Source organism: Podarcis tiliguerta (genome assembly GCF_965153285.1).
Source record: "Podarcis tiliguerta genome assembly, chromosome: Z".
NCBI lineage: Eukaryota > Metazoa > Chordata > Lepidosauria > Squamata > Lacertidae > Podarcis > Podarcis tiliguerta.
The window spans coordinates 25,015,943-25,042,068 of NC_139553.1; the positions used below are offsets into that span (position 1 = coordinate 25,015,943).

The following is a 26,126-nucleotide window of genomic DNA, read 5'->3' on the forward strand; positions in this document are numbered from 1 at the left end:
TATTCCCAGTTTACTTTGTTGTTGGCTTCCATGTTAACTTCTTCATTCGCATTTTCTCAGTGACTCTTTCCAGGCTTACCCTTGTTTTTTCTTCCTGTGTTCTTCATACTGAGGATAAAGTTAATCCTTACACTGATTTGACCAGATGTGCTGTAACTCCCATTATAGTTTTAAGCAAAAGGGTCCTTTTTCCTCCCTGCTGTTTAAACATAACATAATCCAAGGTGTTTAACTGTCATGGTGACACAATGATTATCTAAAACACTATACAGTACACAGTTTGCATCAGAACAGGCTGTCCTAATTTGATCTAGGGGTCTTGTCTGCATCTTGTCTGTGATGGTTTGACTAAGCTCCTGATACAGTGATGGAGAACTTGAAGTGAGTGGAAAATAATATGTTTAAACCGGCATGATGAATACAGTATGAAAATAGATGATGATGATGATTTTGCTGCAGTCTTTTCCAGGACTTGGTGTTGGCATTGGCTGTACTATTAATGTCAAAGATGTTCAGTAGCAGATGGATCCTTTGTGTATCCTTAAACTGAAAGCAGTAATAAGGATGAGGACATCCACTGCTTTATTTTTAGCCAGCTAATACAAAGTGTAAGCATTCTCTTGTGCTTGAAATCAGTAGCAACCAGCTCTGTGATGTGTCCACTGTCATTGAGATGTGACTCTAGAATTCATCTCTTCCCCAACAGGATTTATTTATTTTAAAATATGTATATGCTGCATTTTCCAATTATGAACTCTCTCAGGGTGATTTAATGTGGTCAAAATAAAACACATAATAATAATACAAAATAGGAACCATGCAGCATAATTTCAACAAAACACCCTCCCCTACACAAAATGAGCCAACAGTAGTACAGCATCCAAGCAAACCCCAAATCTAAATACATTTCCCCCTGATTTCTCCATTACATTGCATAGCACATAAAGAAATGCTACTCATGTACAAATTATTCATGAAACAAATAAAGTTTCCAAACCTTTCTAAAGGACTGTTGTGTAGTAGCATCCTGATGGTCAGTAGGAATGAATTCTAGAGCTGTGGGGCCACCACAGAGTAGACAGTCTCTTTCACACTCACCAATCTAGGTGGTAGGCAGTTGAGGAGAGCCTTTCTTGTTGAATGTTAAGATATAGTCAGGTAGCTGATAGATGCAGGCAGTCCTTCAAACCATTCAAAGCTTTTAAGATTGAAACCAGCATTTTAAAATTGGCTCAGAAACACACTGACAACCAGTGCAGCAGATATTATGAGGAAGTTGCATGATCTGACTGCCTTTCCCCCTCTGGCAGCCACATTTTCAAACAGCTGAAGTTTCCAAGCTTTCTTTAAAGGCAAAGCCATGTAGAACGATTGCAGTAGCCAAGCCTAGATGTGACCAGAGCATGGATTATTCTTGCTAGGTCTTCTCAATTAAGTTAGTTCACCAGCTGAAACTTAAATCATACACCTAATCACCCCCAGTACCTGAGCCTCCTTGGCTGTTTGCTCCTGAGATGCTTCTCTTTGCCTTGGCCACCTCCTCACATTTGTGTTGGAGAGCTAAGCTCTTGCCTTGACACAGTGTGTTTTTCACATGCGTTGGCTGTACCGTATAGCTTTTCTAGCTCATTGTTAGAATCATCTGTACAAATGCATTTTCTGAGCATCCAGGGTACTAGTGGAAGATCCAGAAATAATGACTGGAAGATTTAAAAATGTGGTATCCATGAGTGCCATTCAGTATTCTTGCACCAACCAAGCATCCTTTAAGAAAGGATACCAGGCACTTCATTGAACCCTTGAGCTCAGAAATGGCCTAAGAAAAACTGGAGGAGGCTGTCTGTCAATGGCACACCAATAGTACATGGGAATAAAACTATTCATGTAGTCTGTTTCTGAAACTGCATGCACAATAATAACCATGTTGACGTTGGAGAGAGGTTGTGTGCAGTGTATAGGGGTCTAGAAGTCAGATTCTGTGAAACAACCATTTTCATGATTTTGGTTTTTCAAAAGTAGACTTAGATGCAAGCTTTAGAGCAGCTACCCTTACATTATGTTATTTGTGTATAAGCTTGACATTTGAAAAGCATTTGCAATAAAATCTGAATTCTAAGACCTTTGTGACAAAAGAGCTTTCATGAAGCATTTATTAGTTATATTTGAAATTGACATTTGGTAGCAGGCATCTAGAAATACTTGGAAAAGATCTTGGGAGTTTTTTGTTTAAAAAATTAGATGTTAGGAGCATAGAAAAGGTGAATTGCTTTCACAAAAGAGTTGTGCTTATTTCACTTGTCTTAATAACAAAACATTATTCTTTTATACTTCCTAATCTTATGTTGATCATGGTGCTATACAAGACTATATTGATGCTAATATACCTATTACTTCATTCCAAAACTACAGCCTACTCAGATATGGATTTGCAATGCGGGCTGAAGGTTCTCTTTCTAGAAAGTTTTCAACATTCCAAGGTTAGGACAAATCCTTTGTTCAGATCCACTGAATCCATTCCTTGAGACCCACCCGTTTGAAAATTTCTTCCATTGACTGCAACCGTGTGGTCTGCTCCCAGTTTCCGAGGGAGAATTTCCAGACACCTCAACATGTAAGCTCTTATTCAGCCAGTAAACTGAAATTTACCCATCCTGTGTGTATTTGAGATAACGTTAATATAATTTAAAGATTTAGCTCCCTTTCTTTGTTTAGTATTTGATACTTAAACTGTGCATCTCTTTGAAAAACATAAAATTTAACTTTTTTTCAAGTAGTGGTTTTATGTTTACTAAATTGCAGAAGTCGCTTTTGTTTAGTGTCTCCAAGTTCATGTTTCAAATACAGTGGTACCTCTAGTTACAAACTTAATTTCTTCCGGAGGTCCGTTCTGAACCTGAACCTGTTCTTAACTAGAGGCGTGCTTTCGCTAATGGGACCTCTTGCTGCCACTGCACTGCTGGCATACAATTTCCGTTCTCATCCTGGGGCAAAGTTCTCAACTCAAAGTAACTGTTCCAGGTCAGCGAAGTTTGTAGCCTGAGGTGTTTGTAACTCGAGGTACCCCTGTAACTTGAATTAGAGGCTGTACCCAATAAAATTAAAGGAGCTTGAGGATGTAATCTCAGAGCCTTTGTTTATAACAGGGGTAGGCAACCTAAGGCCCATGGGCTGGATGCGGTGCAACAGCACTCTCAATCCAGCCTGCCGACGGTCCAGGAATCAGCATGTTTTACATGAGTAGAATGTGTCCTTTTATTTAAAATGCATCTCTGAGTTATTTTGGGGGCATAGGAATTCGTTCATCCCCCCCCCCCCAAAAAAAAATAGTCCGTTCCATCACATGGTCTGAGGGATGTTGGACCGGCCCACGGCTGAAAAAGGTTGCTGACCCCTGGTCTATAATCTTTGAGAATTCTTGGAGAATAGGTGAGGTCCCTACAGACCGGAGGCGGTCAGATGTTGCCCCATCTTCAAAAGGAGGGAGGGAAAAGACCCATGAAACATCTCAACTCTATGATTCTGTGCATCTGATGGAAATGGACTGCAGTGCATTTTTGCCGCAACACTGCTATGGCTCTGAAACTTCAGAGAGGTGAGGAGCCAAAAGGATTGGGTGTATCAGCAGAGCCAGTAAGGTGATCCTTCTTCCCATCTCTTCCTCAGACTGTTGGAACGGCTGCTACTTGGCGACAAGTTTTAGAGGAGGAACAACCCAAGGCAACTAGTCTGTCATTAAAAGTTAAGAATGAACCAAGACAATAGTCTAACTTTTCATTTGTCTAAATAAAATGCTAGTAATTTGTGAGTATGTGAAGCTAAAAAATCAAACGGATTAAATGCTCGCTCAAGTGTATTGATATGTGGTTTCTTGTTCTTTTCAGTCTTCTAGCACCACTCATATAATTTCTTGACTTCAATTCTTGGATGACTACTGCATTAGGTGCCTTGTGTTGCTCTTAAGAGGTTTTGTACTTCCTGGTAGGAGGTATGAAGCTGATTCAGGGCTTGTGAAAAGATGACTAGGTGGAAGCTCCATATGTATATTTGAAATGTGAGATTCTCAAAACAGCTGTGTGATGAGATCTCACTGTTTGTCAGAGCAGATGGGCAGGAAAAGTCAAAGTAAGCACCTTTATATGTACCTGGTTGAATATCTAATTTATGCTTGATCCTTTTTGACTGAATTGCAGCATTAAAATTCTTTGCCTAAATAAATAAAGTACTAGGGGAATTATTTCCTTTATTTTATTTTACTCATTTCCAGCTAATGCCCATTCGTCTGGCTGCTTTGGAGACTGCAGTACCAGCACTTGATGAATATGCTCAAAGTAATCTATGAGCACAGGTAAAGATAAAGGTAAAGGGACCCCTGACCATTAGGTCCAGTTGTGGCTGACTCTGGGGTTGTGGTGCTCATCTCGGTTTATTGGCTGAGGGAGCCGGCGTACAGCTTCCGGGTCATGTGGCCAGCATGACTAAGCCACTTCTGGCGAACCAGAGCAGCGCACGGGAACGCCGTTTACCTTCCTGCTGGAGCGGTACATATTTATCTACTTGCACTTTGACGTGCTTTCGAACTGCTTGGTTGGCAGGAGCTGGGACCGAGCAATGGGAGCTCACCCTGTTACGGGGATTCGAACCGCCGACCTTCTGATCGGCAAGCCCTAGGCTCTGTGGTTTAACCCACAGCGCCACCCGCATCCCTATGAGCACAGGTACATGGGTGCAAAACAGAAACCCACTAATGGACAAAAATGCCATAAAATGTCCACCAACCTTCCCTCAAACTTCGGGATGCTGTTGATTCTTCAGTTCGGGCACCTATTGCAGTTTTTAAGATCTTCCAGCTTAAATTGCTACCCTCTTAGTTTTACTTAAGAGGGCTAATTTTTGCTGTACAGTGGTGCCTCGCAAGATGAAAAGAATCCGTTCCGTGAGTCTCTTCGTCTAGTGGTTTTTTCGTCTTGCGAAGCAAGCCCATTAACGGATTAGCGCTATTAGCGGTTTAGCGGCTATTAAAGGCTTAAGGGATTAGCGGATTAGCTGCTAAAAGGCTATTAGCAGCTTAGTGCCTTAGAAAAAGGAGGTGGGGAGTGAAAAAAACACCCCAGGAATCGCAAGACATTTTCATCTTGCGAAGCAAGCCCATAGCAAATGCGTCCTGCGAAGCACCTCCAAAACGGAAAACCCTTTCGTCTAGCGGGTTTTCCGTCTTGCGAGGCATTCGTCTTGCGGGGCACCACTGTACTTTAAGTCCTAGCCCATAGCAGCACTTACCATTATATAAATCTCAGAATTTGACTGAGATTTTGTTAACACTATTCTATAAAGGTTTGATTCTAGATGAGACATAAGAACTCATTGTAGCTACTTGAACAATTACTTGTTTGTTATTTGTTTACCAACCAGTGTCGAGAGAGGAGGTTGTTTCATAGGTGGCTTTCAAGAACAGAGACAGTCGTCTCTCAAGTTGCCATATAATAAATTGAAGTACAGCGAGAGAGCCTCCCTGATTATCTTAATTTATAAGCAGCTGGTTCAGTATAGGAGGAGGCACTCCATTAAGTATTTGCTTGAATGTAATGCGCACATTTTTTGGCCAAATTAGGTTGTGAAAATTAGGGTGCATATTAGATTTGAGGGCACATTTCCATTTGCCAGCCAATACTTTTTTGGTTTCAAGGTTTTGAAAATTGAGGTGCGCATTAGATTCAATGGCGCATTAGATTCACGTAAATACTGTAGATCCCAAGTTGTTTCAGGGGTTTTAAACCATCACATGCATCTTGAATTGGGTTCAGATGGCATATAGACAGCCACTGCAAGACTAGTGTTATATATTCTCAATAACCTGATCTGCTCAATAACTGAGTGACCATATTTTGCACAAGCTGCTGTTTACTGGACAGTCTTCAAATGCAGCATTATACAGAGCATAGTATAGCAATCAGTTATAAATGCTGCATGACTGCTATGAAAAAAGCAGCCCCACAACACCTCATCTGTTGCTTCGTAACATCTAGTAACATCACAATTGTGATTACATCTTACTTCATGTTTTAGACATTATGAAGGAAGGATGATATGTTGGGTCACTACTTTTGGTGGCTGTCTTACCACTTCCATAAGGTCCAGTTTATTTTGCCCCTGGTCAGTTCATGTCCTCATGAATACTAGTAAGAGTTCATGCTGTCTTGTAGAAATCCTGTTTCAATAATAATAATAATAATAATAATAATTATTATTATTTATTATTTATACCTTGCCACTCTGGACGGCTTCCAACAAAATATTAAAATACAATAGCCTGTCAAACATTAAAAGCTCGCTAAACAGGGCTGCCTTCAGATGTCTTCTAAAAGTCTGGTAGTTGTTTTTCTCTTTGACATCTGCTGGGAGGGTGTTCCACAGGGCGGGTGCCACTACTGAGAAGGCCCTCTGCATGGTTCCCTGTAACTTGACTTCTCGCAGTGAGGGAACCGCCAGAAGGCCCTCAGCTCTGGACCTCAGTGTCCGGGCGGAACAATGGGGGTGGAGACGTATAGGTCTTTAAAGGTCATAAAGCAACATTTGTTAGTAGCTTAGTAAGCTGCCTTCTACTAAATCAGGCTATTGTCAATCTAGTCTGCTATTGTTTACTTTTGATGGACAGCTGCTCCACAGGTTCTAAGGCAGAAGTCTTACCCATCATCTGCTACATGTTCCTTTTGAGTGGAGATGTTAGGAATCCAGGGCATTTTGCTTTCATAGTATGTGTTGAGTTTGCATTTAATTGTGTGTTGTGGGTGGGACACATAAAGCTGCTTTCCACCTTGCTCAGTATGGTCTACACTGACTGGCAGCAGGTCTCCATGGATTCAGACAGAAATTTCTTCCATCCCTACCTTGAGATATACCGGGGACTGAATCTGGGACCTCCAGAAAGCAAAGCATAAACTATGCCACTGAGCCACACCCCTTCCTTTGGGGTGTTTGCGTGTAATAACATCTGTTGGAACTTTAAGTTGTTTTTGGCTGCTAGTGATAAACTGGTGTAGAGTTTATCTTCTGGTACATTTTTTGAAAGTAAGTATACTTGGCAAACCTCCCCTGAAAAGTCTTTATAGATTAAACAATCTTTTGTAAGCACATGCAGTCATCGCTAACTGGCTAAGATATTCTCTGTACTTAATTACTTTTGGAGGATGGGCACAAGATTTTAAACACTTTTGTTTATTTGAGTTGAGTTAACTCTTGGAAGTTGCTGACTCGTATCCTGCAGTCTACCAGCCTAAAATAACAAAGTAGAGAAAGAACCCAATCTGCAGGCAAAGCAGATGCTGGCTGCTAAATATACAATGAGTTCTTAAGTGGAAGGGTTTTGGTGGGGGGAATGTGAGAATGTCCAGGAAAGCAAAGAGAGCTAGATGCATGGAATAGGTAAAAGAAAAATAGAGGCTTGTTGAAGGAAAGACCTTCTTGCTGCACAGAAGGTCCCAAGTTCCCTATCTGAAACTCTAGAGAGCAGCTGCCTGTCTACATAGACAGTACTGAGTCAGATGGGCCACTGGTCTGACTCAGTGCAAGGCAACATCCTTTGTTTCCTGATTTCTGAGTCAGAGAGAGTACTTAAAAAGTTCCCTTTCAAGGTTGTCAAGCAGGACTTCATCAAGGCAGTGTTCTTATGTAAAAATTACCCTTTTCAATGTGAAACATGTGGCCAAGCTAGAGGTGATGAAACAGTGCAGTTATAATGAATGCCATTGACAAGGCTGGTGGATCTGAGACAGCAATGGGGGCTCAACACTACGGTACCTATTGTATGATTTTTGGGAGAGCCGAAATCTGACATGCACTGACTTAATCCTGCTCACCAGCACTTTAGCTAGCATGTGTTCGTGCATGGTCTCGATGAGTACATCTCCTGTTACTTGCTTGGCATGTATCTGGAGAAACGCCATACAGTCAGTCAATCCCCACATGCCTCTCTTCTCATATTCATTGTCACATACTTGGGCTATTGAAGCAACAATATCTTCTACATTAGTGTTTCATGTTTGCCGAGAGATATTTGTGCTTCATAAAGGAAATACATGAAAAAATAATAAGAAAGTATTGTATGAAGAAAATGTTTTCTTGCGAATTCTGAGGCATGTGGTGTTGAGATGCATCTCACAATTTGAGTGCCATGTGACAGCTACTTTAAATCAGGCACCCCCAAACTCGGCCCTCCAGATGTTTTGGGACTACAACTCCCATCATGATGATGGGATGATGGGAGTTGTAGTCCCAAAACATTTGGAGGGCCGAGTTTGCCTATGCCTGCTTTAAATTAATTTTGCGTTTACCCAACGATCCATTGTTAGGGGATGATGGTTTGCCATACAGATTCTCCTTTCTCCCTTCCCCACCAGACATTCCTGGTGGAAACTAGACTACTGCAATGTGTTCTATGTAGGGTTGTCTGGAAGCTTCAGCTACTGCAGAACGCAGTGACTTAACTGCTGGTGGGGGCAGATAAAATGTGGTACCTTCACTGGTTACCTAGCCAAATTCAAAGCCCTGAACAACTTGCGCTCAGGACACCTTTGCAACTGCCTGAGCCCTTATATCCTAGCTGAGGGATATATCAGTTGTTCCCTGTGTTACAGAGACCCAGCTGGCATCAACTAGAAGTTGGGCATTGAGTATTGCCCATTCCATATTGTGAAAAGTTCTTCCAACAGACATTAGGCAGGCACCCTTACTTTTGACTTTCAGGCATCTCTTAATACCTTTTTAATGCTGTAGGCTTTAATAGCTGTTTAATTTTTAAGTTTTTGATTAGCTGCTCACTTTAATGATTATCTGTATTGTTTTTAATGGTGCTTTATGTGTTAATGTTGCACACTGCCTTGATGTTTTATGATATGGAGTACTGAAAAACTTAGAAATAAATTCCTGACAGCATTTTTCAGCAGCATGGAGTGACACAATATGGGGCCGATCGGTGTAGCAAGCTGGAACACATGGAAGACTGTAATGTATGGAGCAGGTACAGTCTGGAGTCAGCTACAAGAAGTTTCCATATGGTGGCTGTCATTCAGCACCAGCCTAGTATGTCTGTTGAAGAACAGGCTCTTTGAGCAATGAACTTCTCCCTTCAAAAAGATTCTGAAGATAGTCCTAATTAGAAATACCAGATTTTCCTCATGGTATCCACTCTTGAAAATGGAGCATTTTAGAGCTGTTTATCTGACCAAACTCTCACCAGCTTCCTTACGAAATGTCTATATTGAGCTGCATCCAATTGATGCAGTTTTGGGTGGCCACTACAACAAGGTTCCATATGCAGACAGACTTCGTTTTTGTGGTCAATCTCAAGTTGAAGACTCATTATCTGTTAACCTGCCCTTTATATAGACACCCAAGAGATCGCTTTATGAACTTTTTCACACAAGCAAGCAGGTACACCCCAGCAGAAATGATCTGGTTTCTTTTGAATGATGATAATAGCTTTCTAACACACAGAGTGGCCCTCTATGCACTGGCTACAAAGAAGGAGGAGGAGTTGTTAAATAAAATTTTTGTGGTGATTCAGAGATTTAATTTGAAATCAAGCTGGGTATGAGTTTGCTGGTGTCTGGCAACCTCTCTCTTACATCATGGATGTTGGCTCTTATTATGGTTATATGATCTGTACTGTTTTATTGGTACTATTGCTGTGGGTTTGTCATGGCCTTTGGATAGAACAATGAATCATAGAATCATAGAATCATAGAGTTGGAAGAGACCACAATTGATTGATTGATCCTAAGACCTGCTTTTTCACTTTTTTGAATATTTTTCTCCAGTTTTTATTTATTTTTATTTGTCTGCTTACATCCTGCCACTACAAAGAGAGCTCAAAAAGTGGGTTGCAGTAATTAACCATAAAATTGTGTGTTTGTGTGCCTCTGCTTTGCGTGTCACAGAATATAATTTGCAATATACTTTCCCTACCATATTAGCTGTACCACTGATCAAAGGCATACAGATTTAATTCATTCTATGTGGACTAGAGTGGTGTGAAGCTTCCAGCAGTATGTATGTATGTATTGCTTACATCCATCCTTCGAGGGGAGATTGCATTTTAATCCTCTCTCTTAAACCTTTAAACAGCTTTTTTGACTCTCTAGATTCAGATGTTTTAAGTGTGTGCATTTCAGGTTTTCTTTTCATACATCTTGGTTAATAAAGTTTTCTCTTGGCTGTGTTTTTGGAAGAGGCCCAATACTCACTTGTGCTATAAATAGGTATTTCAGTCTATCCTCAAATCTGCTAACTTTAGCTGCTATGGACTCTGTGAACAATGTCTGAAAGAATGTGCTTCATGGAGAAGTTGCTTACTTGGCATTCTGTTTCTTCACTACAAAAATAAAGCTAATGCCCACATCTGTGCTAGTAACTTTTCACCGTTTGTACAAAAGAAGCAAAGATAAGTTGAGCTTGTTTGGTCATGTCATTTCTGCAACCATCACTTAAAACGGCGGACTAGTATCTGCGGCCTTCCAGATGTTACTATAGTTGATCTTAGCCAAAAAGGCTGAGAAGTGATGGCCCTCCAGATGTTGTTGCACTCCTGTACCTATCATCTTCAGCCTTTATAGCCAATGGTCAAGAATGATGGGAGTAATAGCCCAACAACATCTGAAGGGGGAGTGCATTGGCTATGCCTGGCCTAAAGATTGTTGTCAAAAGAGAAAAATGAGTTGAAAATTCCATTTGCTTATTGCAAACACACAACACAACAAATTAAAATATCACCTCTGAGAAAACATGTGGAGAATGTGCAAAGCTGTGAACATGCAGCTTTATAATCTCTGCATTTACAGTCGTACCTTGGAAATCGAACGGAATCCATTCCAGAAATCCGTTCAACTTCCAAAACGTTCAAAAACCAAAGCACAGCAGCCAGTCGGAAGACCCATCAGACATTCGGCTTCCAAAAATAGTTTGCAAACCGGAACAGTCACTTTCAGGTTTGCGGCATTTGGGAGCCAAAACGTTAGAGAACTGAGCTGTTCAAAAATCAAGCTATGACTGTATTGGTTTTATACAAGTCCAAGAAATTTCACCCATGGGTTGATATGCTTTATATGAGAGAGTTCTAGCCTTTCCCTTTCCAAGTCTTGTTACATGAGTATGGCCTTTATTCCTCTTCACTTCTCTGGCTTCAATGTGTTTTCCCTACTCCGCATCCCCACCTCCCAGTTTCTCTTCCCATTCACTACTCAAACTTCTTTCCCTTTGTGAGCATAGGACAGGACTGGTTCTGGAGAAACAGGCCAAATTTCACTTCTCCCTAGGTCTATGGTAATGACCACTGATGAATTGGGAGGGCAAGGAGATGGGAGTGGACAATTGTCCCATAAATTTGTCCATCATAGAGGCCATTTTTGTGAATTGGACCAGGCCTGCTTTTGCAGTTCTGCCCAGGCTCTGCTTACCAAAGCAAGGAGTGCAGCTTGGTAGAGATACAGCTAAGTAACTTGTTGCTTCTCCCCACGTCCACCAAAAAACAGGGAAAGTAAAGCAGAATTGAGACAATGCATCATGGCTTATCTGTTTTCAAACCCATTTCCTTGCTCAGGTTGAGGGGGAGTGCATTAAGCATTTTTAAAAAATGCATCACCTTCATGGCCCTTTTCCTCCATATGGGGTGGGAGGAGATTCATTTTCCCCATGCCTTCCTTTTGTGGATCATGGTGGAACCAGGAGCATCCTAGATGTGTTTCATATGTAGTTGTCTCCCTACTGCTTTCCAGGCTACAGTAAACTGACTGAATGCTGGAAAATGACTTTTATATATCAGGGGTGCAGAGCCTGTGATCTTCTATGTGTTGTCGGACTACAATTCCCATCATCTGTGACTTGGGCTAGGAGAACAACATCTGGAGAACCCACAGGTTCCCCATCTCCTATACAGATTCTCCATTGTCTTGGAAGATGCCTAGATTTGCTGTCATTTGTGCAGGTATATCGGTTCATGTGGAAAGGCAAAACTCATTATGGATATCCCTCCGCCCTGAAAAGTGTTTGCATTTCTGAAAACGCAAAGCAGCACCTGCAGGGTGTGTGGTGAGTTGCATTTGGTGTCCCTCAGAGGAATGATTCAGGCACTTGCTGCTGAGAGCATGACAGATCCCGGATCATTTACTCTTGTAATTTGCTGGCTGACTACTAAAATAGCTGGCACATCTTTGATTTTTAGAGTACCTCCAGTGACATTGTATGAAAGTAGGTCACTGGTACAGTGTATGGAATTTGTTGTAAAACATTAATGAGGGGGTTGCTTATGGTGGGATTAAGTCTGCAGAACTGAAGCATACTATCATGAGGCAGTGATGGGAGCATCTGAACTTCTGAACCATTTTGCACTTCTCAGTCGTTCACTTTCTTGGTTTGCCTTCTGCTTTACACAGCAACTGAGGATAATAATACCCTGCAAAAGGTAATCCATAAGTATCTGGAACATTAATCCTCAGACTATCAGTTTCAAAGAAGAAAAATACTTTCTTGAGTCCAGTTGTTTAGATGCCTATTGTGGCGATTCAAAATAATGTCCAATGGGATCAGAATAATGGGGTGGGGTGGGGGGGACATTGAAAGTAAGCGATGAGGAGGCTTCATTCTTTTCCTGAAATTTCTTACCTACAGTAAGAAGTATTTTATATAATTAAGGCAGGGTTCTCTTTGGGGCAGATATCATTGCCCAAAGCAGTGGTTTTCAAACTGTTCAGCAATCACTGGGATGGCAGAAAGCACAATAGCAGTTTCTGAGTGAGGAGATCATAGGTGATGGAAAAGCTTCCCCTAAATGTTTTAATAAATAATATAAACTAACAATTCAGTTCCATTAAGGATATTAAACCATTTCAATAATACCATTGATGTTTATATTGTTTAATTAGTGTAACCTCTGTTTAGATCAGTGGCCCAATGTATCAAGAATCCACCCAATTAAAAGCCTGACTAAATAGATAGTTATGGTGAAAAACAACCAGTGTTGGTGCCAGATGGATTTCAAAAGGGAGGGTATTCCAAAGCCTAGGCTGTTTCACTTCCAGTCTCTTAATAATACATTATGGTTCTGTGTCATCAAAACTCCATTTTACATATCCAAAATACTTACTGTATAAACCCATTAGCAGCTGTTGTTTCCAGGTCAACTCAGAATGCTAGCAATTAGCTATGAAACCTGAGCCCAATACCATAGGCATCATGTTCTGCCATATGGCATGTACCTATAAGGGAGTCTGTTAAGATCTCAAGGAAGGGCCCTGTTCCTGATGGCATCTGCCACTGAATAAAATATGAGTGAGAGGAGCACAACCTGTTTGGTTATGGCACTATAATCATGAGACTCCTTTCCAAGGGGGACCAACCAGCAGAGGGTTTTTTTAAAAAAAATAATCTTTGTTTTTGGCCTGTGCTGGTAATACCTACTGCTGGGGCTGAAAGCCACTGAACACAAACTGTAAAGCTCACCACTATTTTCATTAGTCCTAATCACTTTCATCAGACCTAATCATAAAAGTTTTGATCAGCTGTGGACTCAGGATGATGGTTTGTTGTAGCCAGCTTGCATTAACTTCTGATTTTCAAATAAGTTTACTGTCCTAAATAATAATAATAATAATAATAATAATAATAATAATAATAATTTATTATTTATACCCCGCCCATCTGGCTGGGTTTCCCCAGCCACTCTGGGCGGCTTCCAAAAGAATATTAAAATACTGTGATACATCAAACATTAAAAGCTTCCCTAAACAGGGCTGCCTTCAGATGTCTTCTAAAAGTCTGGTAGTTGTTGTTCTCTTTGACATCTGGTGGGAGGGCGTTCCACAGGGAGGGCGCCACTACCGAGAAGGCCCTCTGCCTGGTTCCCTGTAACTTGGCTTCTCGCAGTGAGGGAACCGCCAGAAGGCTCTCGGTGCTGGACCTTACTGTCCTACATAGTGGAAACAAATGCATGCTAATATAAAAGTCTCACCAACTTAAATTGGTATAGGTATATGTAAATAGACTCCATATACATGAAATTGTTTGTGGATTGAGCTAACTTTTTGTAAGTCAATTTGAGTCATTTTTATGAGTAAAGTGATGACGATGATGATAAACAACAACAACTGGAGCTTATGTTGAAATTCATGGGGAAAACCCTGGTTGGTTGTCAAAGGCTTTACAGCCAGTTTTGTTTTTTGTTTTTTGTTTTTTGTTTAGAATTCTGAATATTCCTCCCTAAGCCTGGGAAAAGTTAGTGTGATGAATTCTCTTAAGGGTATCCATCACCATAAACTGTGTGCTTCTAATAATATTTGCACTGCTTGTGTGGTCTATGTAAAGGGTTCTATGAGTGCGGCACCCTGACTGAATTTTGCCTTTCGTTGAGCTCTAAGCAGCAACACTTCAGCAGGTTGGTGCGCTCACAATGAATAGCCAGCGTCTCTGTGAATAGCATTTGCTCTCCTCCTGTTTCTGAAAAAAGGCTGTCTGCAAACAGTGGCTTTGGCTCAGAAGTGGCAGCTTTTCTTTTGTGCAGACTTGTGTGCTTCCCAGCCTCACTTGCAGAAAGTTCATGGCACTCTTGATATTGAGGACCAAAGATTTTCCAGACACTGCACTGGAATAGAGTGTGACAAGAGAGATCTTTTTCATAGAAGGCTTAAACCACTACAGTCGTACCTTGGTTGTCGAACAGAATCCATTCTGGAAGTCTGATCAACTTCCGAAAATGTTTGACAACCAAGGCGAGGCTTCCGATTGAGTGTAGGAGCTTCCTGCACTCAATCGGAAGCTGCGGAAGCCGCATCAGACATTTGGTTTCCAATGAACGTTTGTAAACTGGAACACTCATTTCTGGGTTTGCGGTGTTCAAGGGCCAAAATGTTCAAGTAGCAAGGTGTTCGGAATCCAAGGTACGACTGTATTTCCCCTAAACTTGTGATAGCTGGTGAATGCTTCATTTATTTTCTTTTTCCTGATTCAAACATCTTCGCTCTCATCCTGGAAAATGTTTCCTTTTCCTATGTGAATTAGGAAAGTTTTCAGTTTGAATTAGAAAATTTTACAATGTCCTAGAGAGTGATCTAATTCAGCATATTTGCTTTACTTCTGTTTAGAGAACAAAGCTAAAAACTTGGAAACTGCCAAGCTTTCCATTCATTGTTGCTAATGAAATTATGAAATAGAAAATTTTCTGCAGAAAAACTAAATGAGGGTGGGGGGCCCCACTCCGTGTCATTAGTCACTCTCTTGGGCACATTTCGTTCAAGGAATGTTTATTCTTCTGCTTTCCTTCATCAACTGAATAGAATGATTGAGAAGTATCTTCTGAGGTACTGCAGAAATCCTTTCCCGTGCAGCTCAGTCTACCTACATGTCATTGCATATTCTTCCTGTTTACCCTACCTTCAAGCTTATCCCCTTCCACTATTATCTCCCTTTTGTCTGTTTCTACATTTTAAGCTGCTTGAGGCAGGGACCTTTCTTCTTCCTTGCTAAAGGGATACATGGATGACACTATATAAAGGACAGAGGTGGATTTAGTTAAACACAACTGGTTCCTCTGCTCCGGATGCTGAGCCTAAGGGGCACTGCTGGGTGTCGCAACTATGATATAGTGAATTGATTAGAAAAGAAAGCAAGAGGTGGGGGGGTGGGGGGGCACACACCAAATATTGGGCTTCCACAAGGCACCACTGAAATTTGGAAGACACAATTCTGCCCATAAGTTTGTTTCTCACAGCACTCTAGCATTGCTTTCTTGGCATGGCACTTGGGAATTGCCAGCATAAACAGACTAAAATTACTGATAATTGCCTACTTTCTTAATGTAACTTGCTCTGGCCTGCCTCAGAGTTTCCTAATAGATCTGTATGCACTTCTGCTACCTTTTCTCATCATTGGGAGATGTTCTGTGATTTCCTCCATCCTGTTCTTTCTAAAGCAGGGATGGAAACTCAGTCTTCCATGGGTACCAACCAACCTGTTTCCTTATCTGTGGCATAGAGACCAGTGGATGTTGGGAGTCTGCTGACCTGGTTGATGATTGGCTTGCTCTGTTTTTGGGGGGAATGGGGTAGGATGTCTTTCCTCCTGCACTGATGTTCTGCTATTCTGTTATTTTAATCATTCTGTGGTTTCATATTTTATGAGTTGAGTGCAAACTGTAGCAGCCTGGGAAGGAGCATTATCTGTGGCAGCCCCTAAGCTATGCAGTTCCCTCCTCACAGAGGCATGGCATCTTCATTGTATAGCTTTTATCATGTGCTGAAGATGCACCTCTTTATCTTGGCCTTTGACACCAGAGATATTTTTTTATTACCCACCCTATTCTTCAGGTTGTAAGTTCCTTTAACCGGTTTTAAACTTGCATTTTATATTGTTGTAACCTACCCTTGGACCTTACAGTCAAGGGTAGATAAGAAGGCCAAGAAATAATAATAGTAAGGCTAATGAGATTTCTCTTCAGCGTATTGGGATGGAAATCTACAGCCTTCTTCATGTGAAATGCTCCTGTTTTTTCCACATCAGCTCACAGTTAACCACTTACCTGGTCACTTGTGGAAAGTTAATTGTTTCTAGGTGTGTGTGTCGACGCATAATTCAGAAGTGTGTGAGTCATAAAGAGGGAAAGGGGTAGTCACATTTGTGGATAGGCTTTAAACATTTTTATCCTACCTTGGGGGGGGGGGGGAATTGTAGGCAGCTCCCAATCAAATGGAAACATCACTGAAGTAGAATGCTATTATTCAGAACAAATGTGGTAAAATTAGTAGTACTTGGAATACAGCAGAAGCAATAAAATCTCAAAATCAGTCTGCTTTGCTATTTATTCAAAGCCTGGGACAGGTAGAGCAGATTTAAACTACCAGGTCTTAAAGTTTCATTTAAAACAGCTTGCTGGGGCTGATAGGAACTGTAGTACAAAACAGCATGAGGGCACCAGGTTGTGAAAGGTTGATCTACAGTCAGAAGCAGTAGTGAAACATGTACAGTGTTGCATAGGAAGTTGGAGAAGTGCTTGAAAAGTATTCTATCCTTCCTATTCATTTCCTTCCACTAACCTGTATTTTTGACACCTCAACTACAACAGTATTCTCAAGAACATGTGCAATGAGCCTTGAGGCATATTTACAGTAATACTGTTAACAGCATTTCACAAGCATAGTTTTGTTCTCAACTATGAGGTGGGTGACTTGATTTGATCACAGTCAGAACTCCTGTCATGTTCTCCTTTTCCCCTTCCTCTTTCCCAAACAGCCCACTCTTTGTAACGTGGAAGATTGGTCGAGACAAACGATTGCGTGGATGTATAGGTACCTTTTCTGCCATGAACCTGCATTCAGGACTCAGGGAGTACACACTTACTAGGTAAGATTTTGTTTCTTTTCATTTATCTCAGCCACACTCAGCTGATAGGAATTACTGACCACTTGAAATGCTGTAGGTTTTTTTCTCACACAGTTACTGATTCCATAGCCCTGTTGTCACAAAATCTTGTAACTGGGTTCTGTTTTTTGTGGGGAGGTTTTTGTGGCCTAAAATTTTCTGTGGCTTTTGTATAACAGACCCTTATCATATCACCTTTCTCTGATTGTTTTTTTTTTTTTAAATTATTTGAGGAAAGTGTGACACAAAACCTTGTGTGCAAATATAAAGCTTGGATGGACACATTCAACATTCTCAAACAGCAGGTATTCTCAGTACTTCTCCAGCAGGTGCTTCCAATCAGCTGCAATTAACTTAATCCTACACATTTCCATGACACCTTATTTTTCAGTGGCATCTTGTTCTTGAGTGGGAAGCTGCTGGACTGGAGAGGTAAGTAGTAATTAACCCTTCACTTCCCTGGCACCTGATGCCATCTGTGAGTCACACCTAGGCTGATACATACTTTTTTATTCTTTTTATAGCAGTGGCCAATAATAGAATTAGTATCTGGACTTCAGTCTCTCATAGATTTTTACGTGATGTTTTCTGAAAGATGGGTATACTGGATCAGCATAAGCTAACTTCGCTGTTCTTACTGTGTGCCTTTTCAATCTTCAGGCAGTGGTCCAGGGACTGGAAATGTATTTTGCCATGCAATATGTTTATTTGAGTCAGCTGCCCACACTGGTGTCAATAATTGCACAATTGATTTAAATTTGGGAATTGCAACAAAATTTTCCAGTGTGTGTCGTAAGAAGAGTGCTTCTGTTCAGAGCTCCAGGGAACAGGAACTTTTCAGGTCTTGCTGGGGCAATGTGTGCATGAGACAAAAGATTTGGCACTCCCCATCCAGCCATTGGGACTCTCTCCAGCCCCACTCCAAGCCCTACTTGAGTGCTTTGTCTGCCTGCAAAATATGCCATTAAAACTTTTACAAAGCCTCATGGTTTCCTGGATGGAGAGATGGGGGGTGGGGGTGTAGAAACATGGCTTTTGCATACCTGGATGTGACCTGCCATATAGAGGTAGCAGTCACATCCATTGCTCTGCCTACTTTTGTCTTTGGTTCTGCCCACCACTGGCATGCAGCTTCTAGAAAGTTGCCCATAAGGGAATATGGCCTTTGGGCTGAAAAATGTTCCTCACCTTTGTGCTAGAAAGATCAGGTTGCAGGTGGACTGAAAACTGTCAAGAGACCCCCCGAGAGCCTCTGCCTGTCAAAGTAGATAATATTGAGCTAGTTGGACCAGCAAACTTCTTCCTGTGCTCTTATAGCACTTAAAGGTTCAGGTTTTGGGCTGCCAGTTCCAAGTGTTAACATTCCATGTCCATGTGGTTTGGGGTAGAGAGTGGGAGAGGGAAACAGGGTCCTTCCAGAAACATCCCTATACAGTGGATGGAGGGGAATTATTTTTATTTTAATGATGTACATTCCTTTGACACTGAGTGCATACTTAGTGTCATCTTGGAGTCCCTCAGCTTCTCTGCCTGGCACAGGTCTCTTAGTGTGTAGACCCAGACCATTGAGCCCAAGCTTCTATAGCCGCTGGCTACCATGAACCAGCAGTTGCAGAAATGTGCTATGTTTAAAACAGAAATTTATTCCTTTGCTAATTAAATTGTTTTAAATGTTTATTTTTATATTTTAGTTTATTTTGGAATGTTTAAGTTTTTTTTCGTTAGCATCATTTCATTAAATGTGTATTCTGTACTTGACCTCCTTTATTATGTTTTCTTTTGTAATCTTTAAGTTGTAGTTACCTGTTAATTGTGTCCTTTATAGTTGATTTTCGTTTGTAATGTTTTGTTTTAGATCGTTTTATTTAATGTTTTAATGTAGGTTGTAAACTGCATTGACATTTTTTTCTAAGAAATCTAAAGTGATATAAAATAAAATCAATAATAATAAGAACAACAACCGTGATCTGCCTCACTCCAGGATCCTTTCTGTAAACTGCTCACAGCTTGATCAAGCCACTTCCTTTTTCACTCACCTCCAATTTCTTTCTTTTCCCCCTTTCTCAACTAACTCCTCGACATTCTGTAATTGTTTTCAGTTTATTTACAACCTGAAAGTTCACAGGTGCTTGAAAGTCCATTTTTCTGTTTGTTTGTTTTATAAATACTTTCATTTACAGGCTCATATACTTCTCTATACCTAGGAAATCTCAAGAGCATGTACAAAGTACACCTTTATTTCTGAGTGGCCTTGTTTCACTTCCGGATTGAAAACAAGTTCAGATGGTTGCGCACTGCTGATCAGGGCACTCATGGTGTTTGAAATTATAAAGGAGAGAATCACCCCCTCTTTGCCTTACTTTTGAAAACTGTTTTTTCCCCTTAAAACTGAATTGTTTCGGTAGCAACGTAAGAGGAAAAATGACTATTACTCATACTTAATCTAAGCACAACTGCAAAGGCTTCTGATTAGGCATGTAGCTATGTGATGTTGAATGTTATCTGCTAAGTCTGTTCTATCCTGTTTCCCCTTCATTATTGTTTTCTTTTAAACCAAGTCACGAACCAAGCATTACTGCAAATTTTTATGCTATTTTTGTGATGTACAAATGGCATGATACTTGTTCTTTTTCTTTGTATCACTTGTTATTCCTATGGTAATAAAAGGTAAAGGACCCCTGGACGATTAAGTTCAGTCAAAGGTGACTATGGGGTTGCGCGCTCATCTTGCTTTCAGGCCGAGGGAGCCAGCAGCTTTCCGGGTCATGTGACCAACATGACTAAACCGCTTCTGGCACACAGAACTCCATGATGGAAGCCAGAGCGCACGCACGGAAACACCGTTTACCTTCCTGTTGCAGCGGTACCTGTTTATCTACTTGCACTGGTATGCTTTTGAACTGCTAGGTTCGAAAGCATACCAGTATTTCTATGATCCTTGTTTATACAATCCAGTAATAATAATTTTTTTAAGTGAAACTTAGCTTGTAATTTTAAAAGATGTTTTGTAATTGGTTTTATACTTGGAAGCTGCTTAGAAGCCATATTGAGTAACAAATTGATTGTAAATAAATAGATAGATAGATAGTAGGTAAAATCTGGTAGCTCTACCAGACTGTGGGAAATTAAAAAAATTACTCTGTGGGCCAGCATAAATGAGCTGCCACTTGGCCAGAGATTCCTCTGTCTGGCAATAGATTGTATCATTCCATAACTCTTTAAATGGGAACAATATTAGAGCTAGCAGCAAAGAGTGGGTGGGGCAACCAAGTCAGATGGGCAGGGTACTACTACTACTACTACTACTACTACTACTACTACTAAGAATAATAATACTTTAGCCCTTTAATTCCCCTTTGAGTTCTGAAGGTGAAAGACAAAGCTGGGACACACACACACACACAAATCTGTCCCAGGCACATAATTGTGTAGCACCTGGACATTTGATTTAGGTGCCCGGAGTCTTAAATATTTTTTTTCCCACAGGGCAGACCATCTGTAGATCTGGTACTGGCTTCTTGGATACTCCCACCCTTAGTCTTAGTTAAACATTATAATTTCTTTTTCCTTTTTATTGTGAATACTCCATATTTTTGCTAATACTGTAAGATTGCAATTTAATGTGGGGGTTACAGTCCAGGGATTTCGCCTAAAGCCAAAATAGTGTTTAGTCCAAACCCTTCGGATTCAGTGGTGGCTGGGATTGCCAAAGTCATTTTCCCCAGAACCCTGCCCCCTTTCTTCCCCTTTTGGTTTGTTTATTTTTTCTTTGGGATCATTTCCCAAAGAAAAGGATATATACTGTTGTCAGATTGTATGTAGCCACAGTCAGTTCTCTGCAGAAGGCCTGTGCAATCTAATTTCTCTTCAGTCTGATGCAGAACTGATGCCAACAATGTTTCTCATAAAAATAATTGATACCTTGCCATTAGTGCCTTGTAATTTGCAATATTAAATAGCCAGAGCCCCAGAAGAATTCTGTCTTCTTGCTAATGAGTCCACTTGCCTTCCCACTTTGTCAAAAGGAGTCATTATTTGTTGGCCCTTACGATGCCCTTGGGAGACCTTCACCCCACCACAAAATGAGGAGCTGGGTGAGTCGGGAGAAAAGAAAATGTCAGTTCCCTGCACTGGATACAAACTTTTGTGGTGTTGCCCTGTTGCTGGGCACAATGTTGACTTTTCCTGGGTTCCCTTTTGAAACTTTCAGAATTCCTAGAAGAAAGGGATCAGGTACCCCTTTTGGAGCCAGTTTAATAGGGTCTGAATAGCATCTTTTATATGTTGTGGACGCAATGCCTGGATGCCAGTAACTGAAGAATTTGCTTTATCAATGTGGAAATGGGAGTTGGATCTTATGGTTCCCAGCTCTGGTGACCTTGAGGGGTGGGACAGTTTAAGGGATAATCTTCACTTCCGGCCACAAAAGGATCTGACTTAACAAATGGTAATGTGTTGCGTCACTGACATGAGACAGATCTGTTTTGTGCTTACCCTGACTACTCATAAATTTATTGCTGGCAATCCAACTCTCTTGCATACTCTGAAGGAGAGGAACCTGAGGGCTGTGGATTTGATTTTTCATTGAGTATTTTTGCTTTCTTGTGATTTGTCTGGACAGTTTCACAAACCTTTGCTATTCAAATTCTTTTTATGCTTTATAAACTCAGCAGCCATCCTTTGGGAGAGTCCTTTTTTGAGGAACTGCTACAGCCCAGTTTGCACTTTCTTGGGGGGGCGGGGGCGGCTATCGCCTTTGTACTGTCCCCAGTTGACAGCAGATGTTCAAGGATGCACTGCAGCAGCCTAGCTTTCGGAGACCATATCTTTATAGTCCAAGGACCAAACTACACATGACAAGAACATCCATGTTTGTTCACATCTGTTCAATTCATGTACAAAGTGCGGGAAAGTCTAATTCTTGCATGCAAGTGCCGTTTGAGTCAGGGGAGCCAAACCCTCTGCCTTTTCTGCCTTACTGACCTGCAAACCTTACTGAGTTACAATAATTTCTTAACTTTTCACCAGCTTATCTGCTCTGATATGAGAAGTGATCATTGGGCTTGTATGCTTTAAGTTAGGGTTACCAGATGTCCCCGTTTCCTGGGAACAGCCCCTGGATTTGAGAATAAGTCCCTGGGCAAATTCCATCCCCGGAATGTCCCTGGATTTCATCTAATGTCCCCGGAAAATGCAGCAGCAGCAGCAGTCTCAGCAGCCTGGAGCAGTTGGCTCTGGTTGGCTTCAGGAGCTGCATAGAAGTCCCCATATGATGGTGGTGCAGAGGCTCTTAAGATGCAACCTCCAGGCTGCCTCCACCTTCCCTGACCCCAGCAACTAAGATGTGAAGGGAGGCTTCATGCTGCCTATCGGAGCAGCCTCCCAACTCCTACTTTCGTGCAAGCAGAAGCAGGGCAGGGATCTCTCAGCTGTTAAGGGAGGCTTCACACTGCCTATCAGAGCTTGCGTGCAAGCAGGAGGAGGCAGGGATCTCTCAGTTAGGCAACGGGAAGCCTCCCTTCCCACCTGAGGGATCCCCGCCCCCTCCTGCTTGCATGCAAGTAGGAATAGGTTTGGGGCTGCTCCAATGGTAAGGGAGGCATCGTGCTGCCCAAGTCTTGCCGCCGCCACACTTGGCCCTCCTTCTCTGCCTTCCATGCCTGACGCACCGCGCACCGCTTCCCCACCACCACCACTGAAGAACTAACAACTCAGGGGCTCCCAAGGCTTATGGGAAAAGGAGATAGAAGCCTCGGAGGAAGGGGAAATGTGGTGGTTGAGGTCAAGGCAGCGGCTGCCCCTCTGCCACCACCATTGCTGCAGCATCAACATCCCGAACGTGTAGTATTTAATTGATTGATTGATTAAAGTGTCCCCAGATTCATTGAAAAAGATCTGGTAACCTTACTTTAAGTGAGGCTGGAAGAGAGAGAGGCCACCTAGTAGTGAGCCCACAGTAGAGATGAGAATCAAATTGAGACATGCTTTATTGTAGCCTGAGCTGTGGGGCACTGCACTACAGCAGGTTCAGTCACTGAAATAAGTTTAGATTGGCTGGTGGGTCACAGGACTGCACCCCTGTTTTGACAGGTGGTAGGCATAAAGTGGAGTGTGCTTCATATCATTGCTGTTGGTTTTGTAACATACTTTGCATTTCCAGAATTTCAGCTTTTTGAATCAAATGCAGGGTGTTCACCTGCTGGTATGCTCAAAGACTGTGGCTTCATATATTTCCACATGGTTGTCACAGTAGCTTCTTGCATTACATTATTGTGCAGTAGTTAGAAAACAGCCTGGGGCAATCTTTTCCAACAAGGTGTCCTCCTGATGTTCTGGGCCGCAGCTTCCTTCAACCCAGCTAGTATGGCCATGCTGGCTAGGTCTGATGAGAGTTGTGGTCCAAAACATCTGGAGGGCACCAGGTTGGCAAAGGCTGGCCAAATGATATTTTGAAAAGGTGATCAGGAAAAAAAGAATTGAGAAAGAATTCTATGCCTGGTAATGTCACTCTTTGTATGTAAGGAATAAATAGTGGAATTGGTATTTTCAGAACTTTTTGTGCTAATATTTTTTATTAAAGGGAGAGGTGAGTCAGGTGCACCGAAGTCAAAGGTTGCAATGTGATGAAAAATCAGCTTTCCTAACATTACTGGCACTGATCCTGCCCCCCTCCCCGTCCTTTCTGAATGGCATGGAATAGAGTTCTTGTTAACTGGCCACATCACACAGATTATGTAGAAGGGATGAGACTACCCACAGTGAAGAACATTTCTGGCTATATGTTTCATGGATTTTTCTTTTGGCACAGTCTTTACTGTTCTTCATGACTATAAATGTGATGATATGGTAGTAGGAGAGAGAAATGTTTTTTAAAAAAATATGCTGAAGCATTTGTTGTGTTTTGCACCCAAATAGTATACGACAGACCAAATGTATGATTTTGAGTAAACCAGCAGAATGTGTGATTTATAGCAAACTAGATTATGAAAAAAATGCCTTGTGTTTTCCAGCTTCTTCAAGAATTTACTGACCTTGGAAGCAGTTTACTACATCATTTCAGAACAGGTTGACAAACTATTTTTCATGTATTGTTGAGCAGTCGTTCTTAAGGTTCTCCCCTTGAATTTGTTACGGTCTTACTATCTTTATTTCCTTTAACCCCATTTGGCAGGGGTGGGTGGAGAAATTCTCAAAATGAAATTTCCGTTATCCTCTAGAATGCTAGTCCACCACTGGGTTCCTTGGGCACTTCTAGTTTTGAGACCTATTTCCCAGGGATCCCTGTGCATGGAATGCTCTTGGCCCAGAGTCCTGCTATCTAATTAAGACTTTGCAGCAGGATCTTTCTGGTGCAACACAGTAAGCCTAAACAAGGAAAGATAGGACAGCATCAGTGAGGTAGGGACTGAGCCAGGCAAGCCCATTCTGAACTGGGCCTGACATTTAAGCAGAGATGGGGGTTTTCTGGGTCTGATTCAGAATTTACTTGAAGGCACCATAAAACATAAATTCATAGTCCAAACCACTTTCTGAGCATTCCTAAATTTAACATTGTTACCACCTCATGTCATGAAGGAAGCATGATTTTGAGCAGATGTTAATTGACCAAGAAGTTTTGCTAGCCTTAGTGTTGATGGTAATTTGTATGTTAACTGATAGGGGTAGGGTTAGAGTTTTAAGGTAGCAGAGTCCATGATTCTTGGCTAGCAGGATTCTTCTTGACTACTATATAGCTCCATTCCACTTCTATGAAAGGGGAATGAAGAAGAAACGAAATTTGTACCCCAGAACACAGATAATGTGCATGCATGTATACTGTTTAAAGAAGTGATGTAAGCACTTGGAGATAATTGCACTTTCATTTATTACACTGTTTTTGGTACTTTAAAGAAGCCAAATACAAAATTTTCCTGAGAGTTAGTGCCCATGTATCCAGATCTGTTCCCATAATTTAGGACAGCTAAATATAGTTTAATGTAATAGAAGAATCCATATTTCTTTGAGGGTTTCCCATAAAACAGAGCAAAGAAATAAACCCTGAAATACAAGAAAGCACAAAGAAATGTGATGTCTTCATTGACTGCACAATTATTTAATTCACAATACATAATCTAGTATTTTTCCCCAAGTTATCTAGTGTTCATTCCTTTTTTCGTGCCTTTGGTCATACTGACTCTTATGTTGCAAGAGGTCGTCTATCTTTCCCAGATGATGATGATGATGATGATGATGATGATGATTTCTGTAGCACTTTCAGTGTCCATGTCACTTTACAGAGTACAGAAGGGCATGTCCCCCTGCCCTTAGAGCTTTCAGTCTAAAATTTGAAATGTGGGGAAGGGTTGAAGGGAGGAAGTTATGTGATACACCTGGGTGTTATTGGGGAATAAAGACAGGAGCCAGCATAACTGGTAATTGTTTTAATAATTCCAGTCTAGACATGCACTCTTCATTGCAGGATTCCTTTTCAAAGCTCTTTACAGTTTGTATTTTCACAGTGAAGGCAGTCTGTTTCACCTACAGATACTATTTTAGCATTTTGCATTGGGCCTATTCAGAGACTACACAGTGACATGACCAGTAAGCCCGGTGGCCTGAGTGAGATGAGCTGTCTTGTCAGGACTCCAGAAAGGTGAAAACATTGGGGCACTTGAAGAAGAAGACAAATGGCTCCTTGCACACCAAGGGTTGCAAATTGGAAGCAGCCTCCCTTCCCCCCTGCTCAGTGC

General features: G+C 41.4%; 1 protein-coding gene across 1 annotated transcript in view; it reads left to right on the forward strand.

Moving 5' to 3' along the window:
• The window catches only part of AMMECR1 (AMMECR nuclear protein 1), a 123,293-nt gene that overhangs the window by 52,784 nt on the left and 44,383 nt on the right, over positions 1-26,126 (forward strand). Inside the window, exon 3 of the mRNA XM_083423867.1 lies at positions 17,269-17,379. Within this exon, the coding sequence (XP_083279993.1) occupies positions 17,269-17,379 (111 nt within the window). The remainder of the gene's footprint in view (positions 1-17,268; positions 17,380-26,126) is intronic.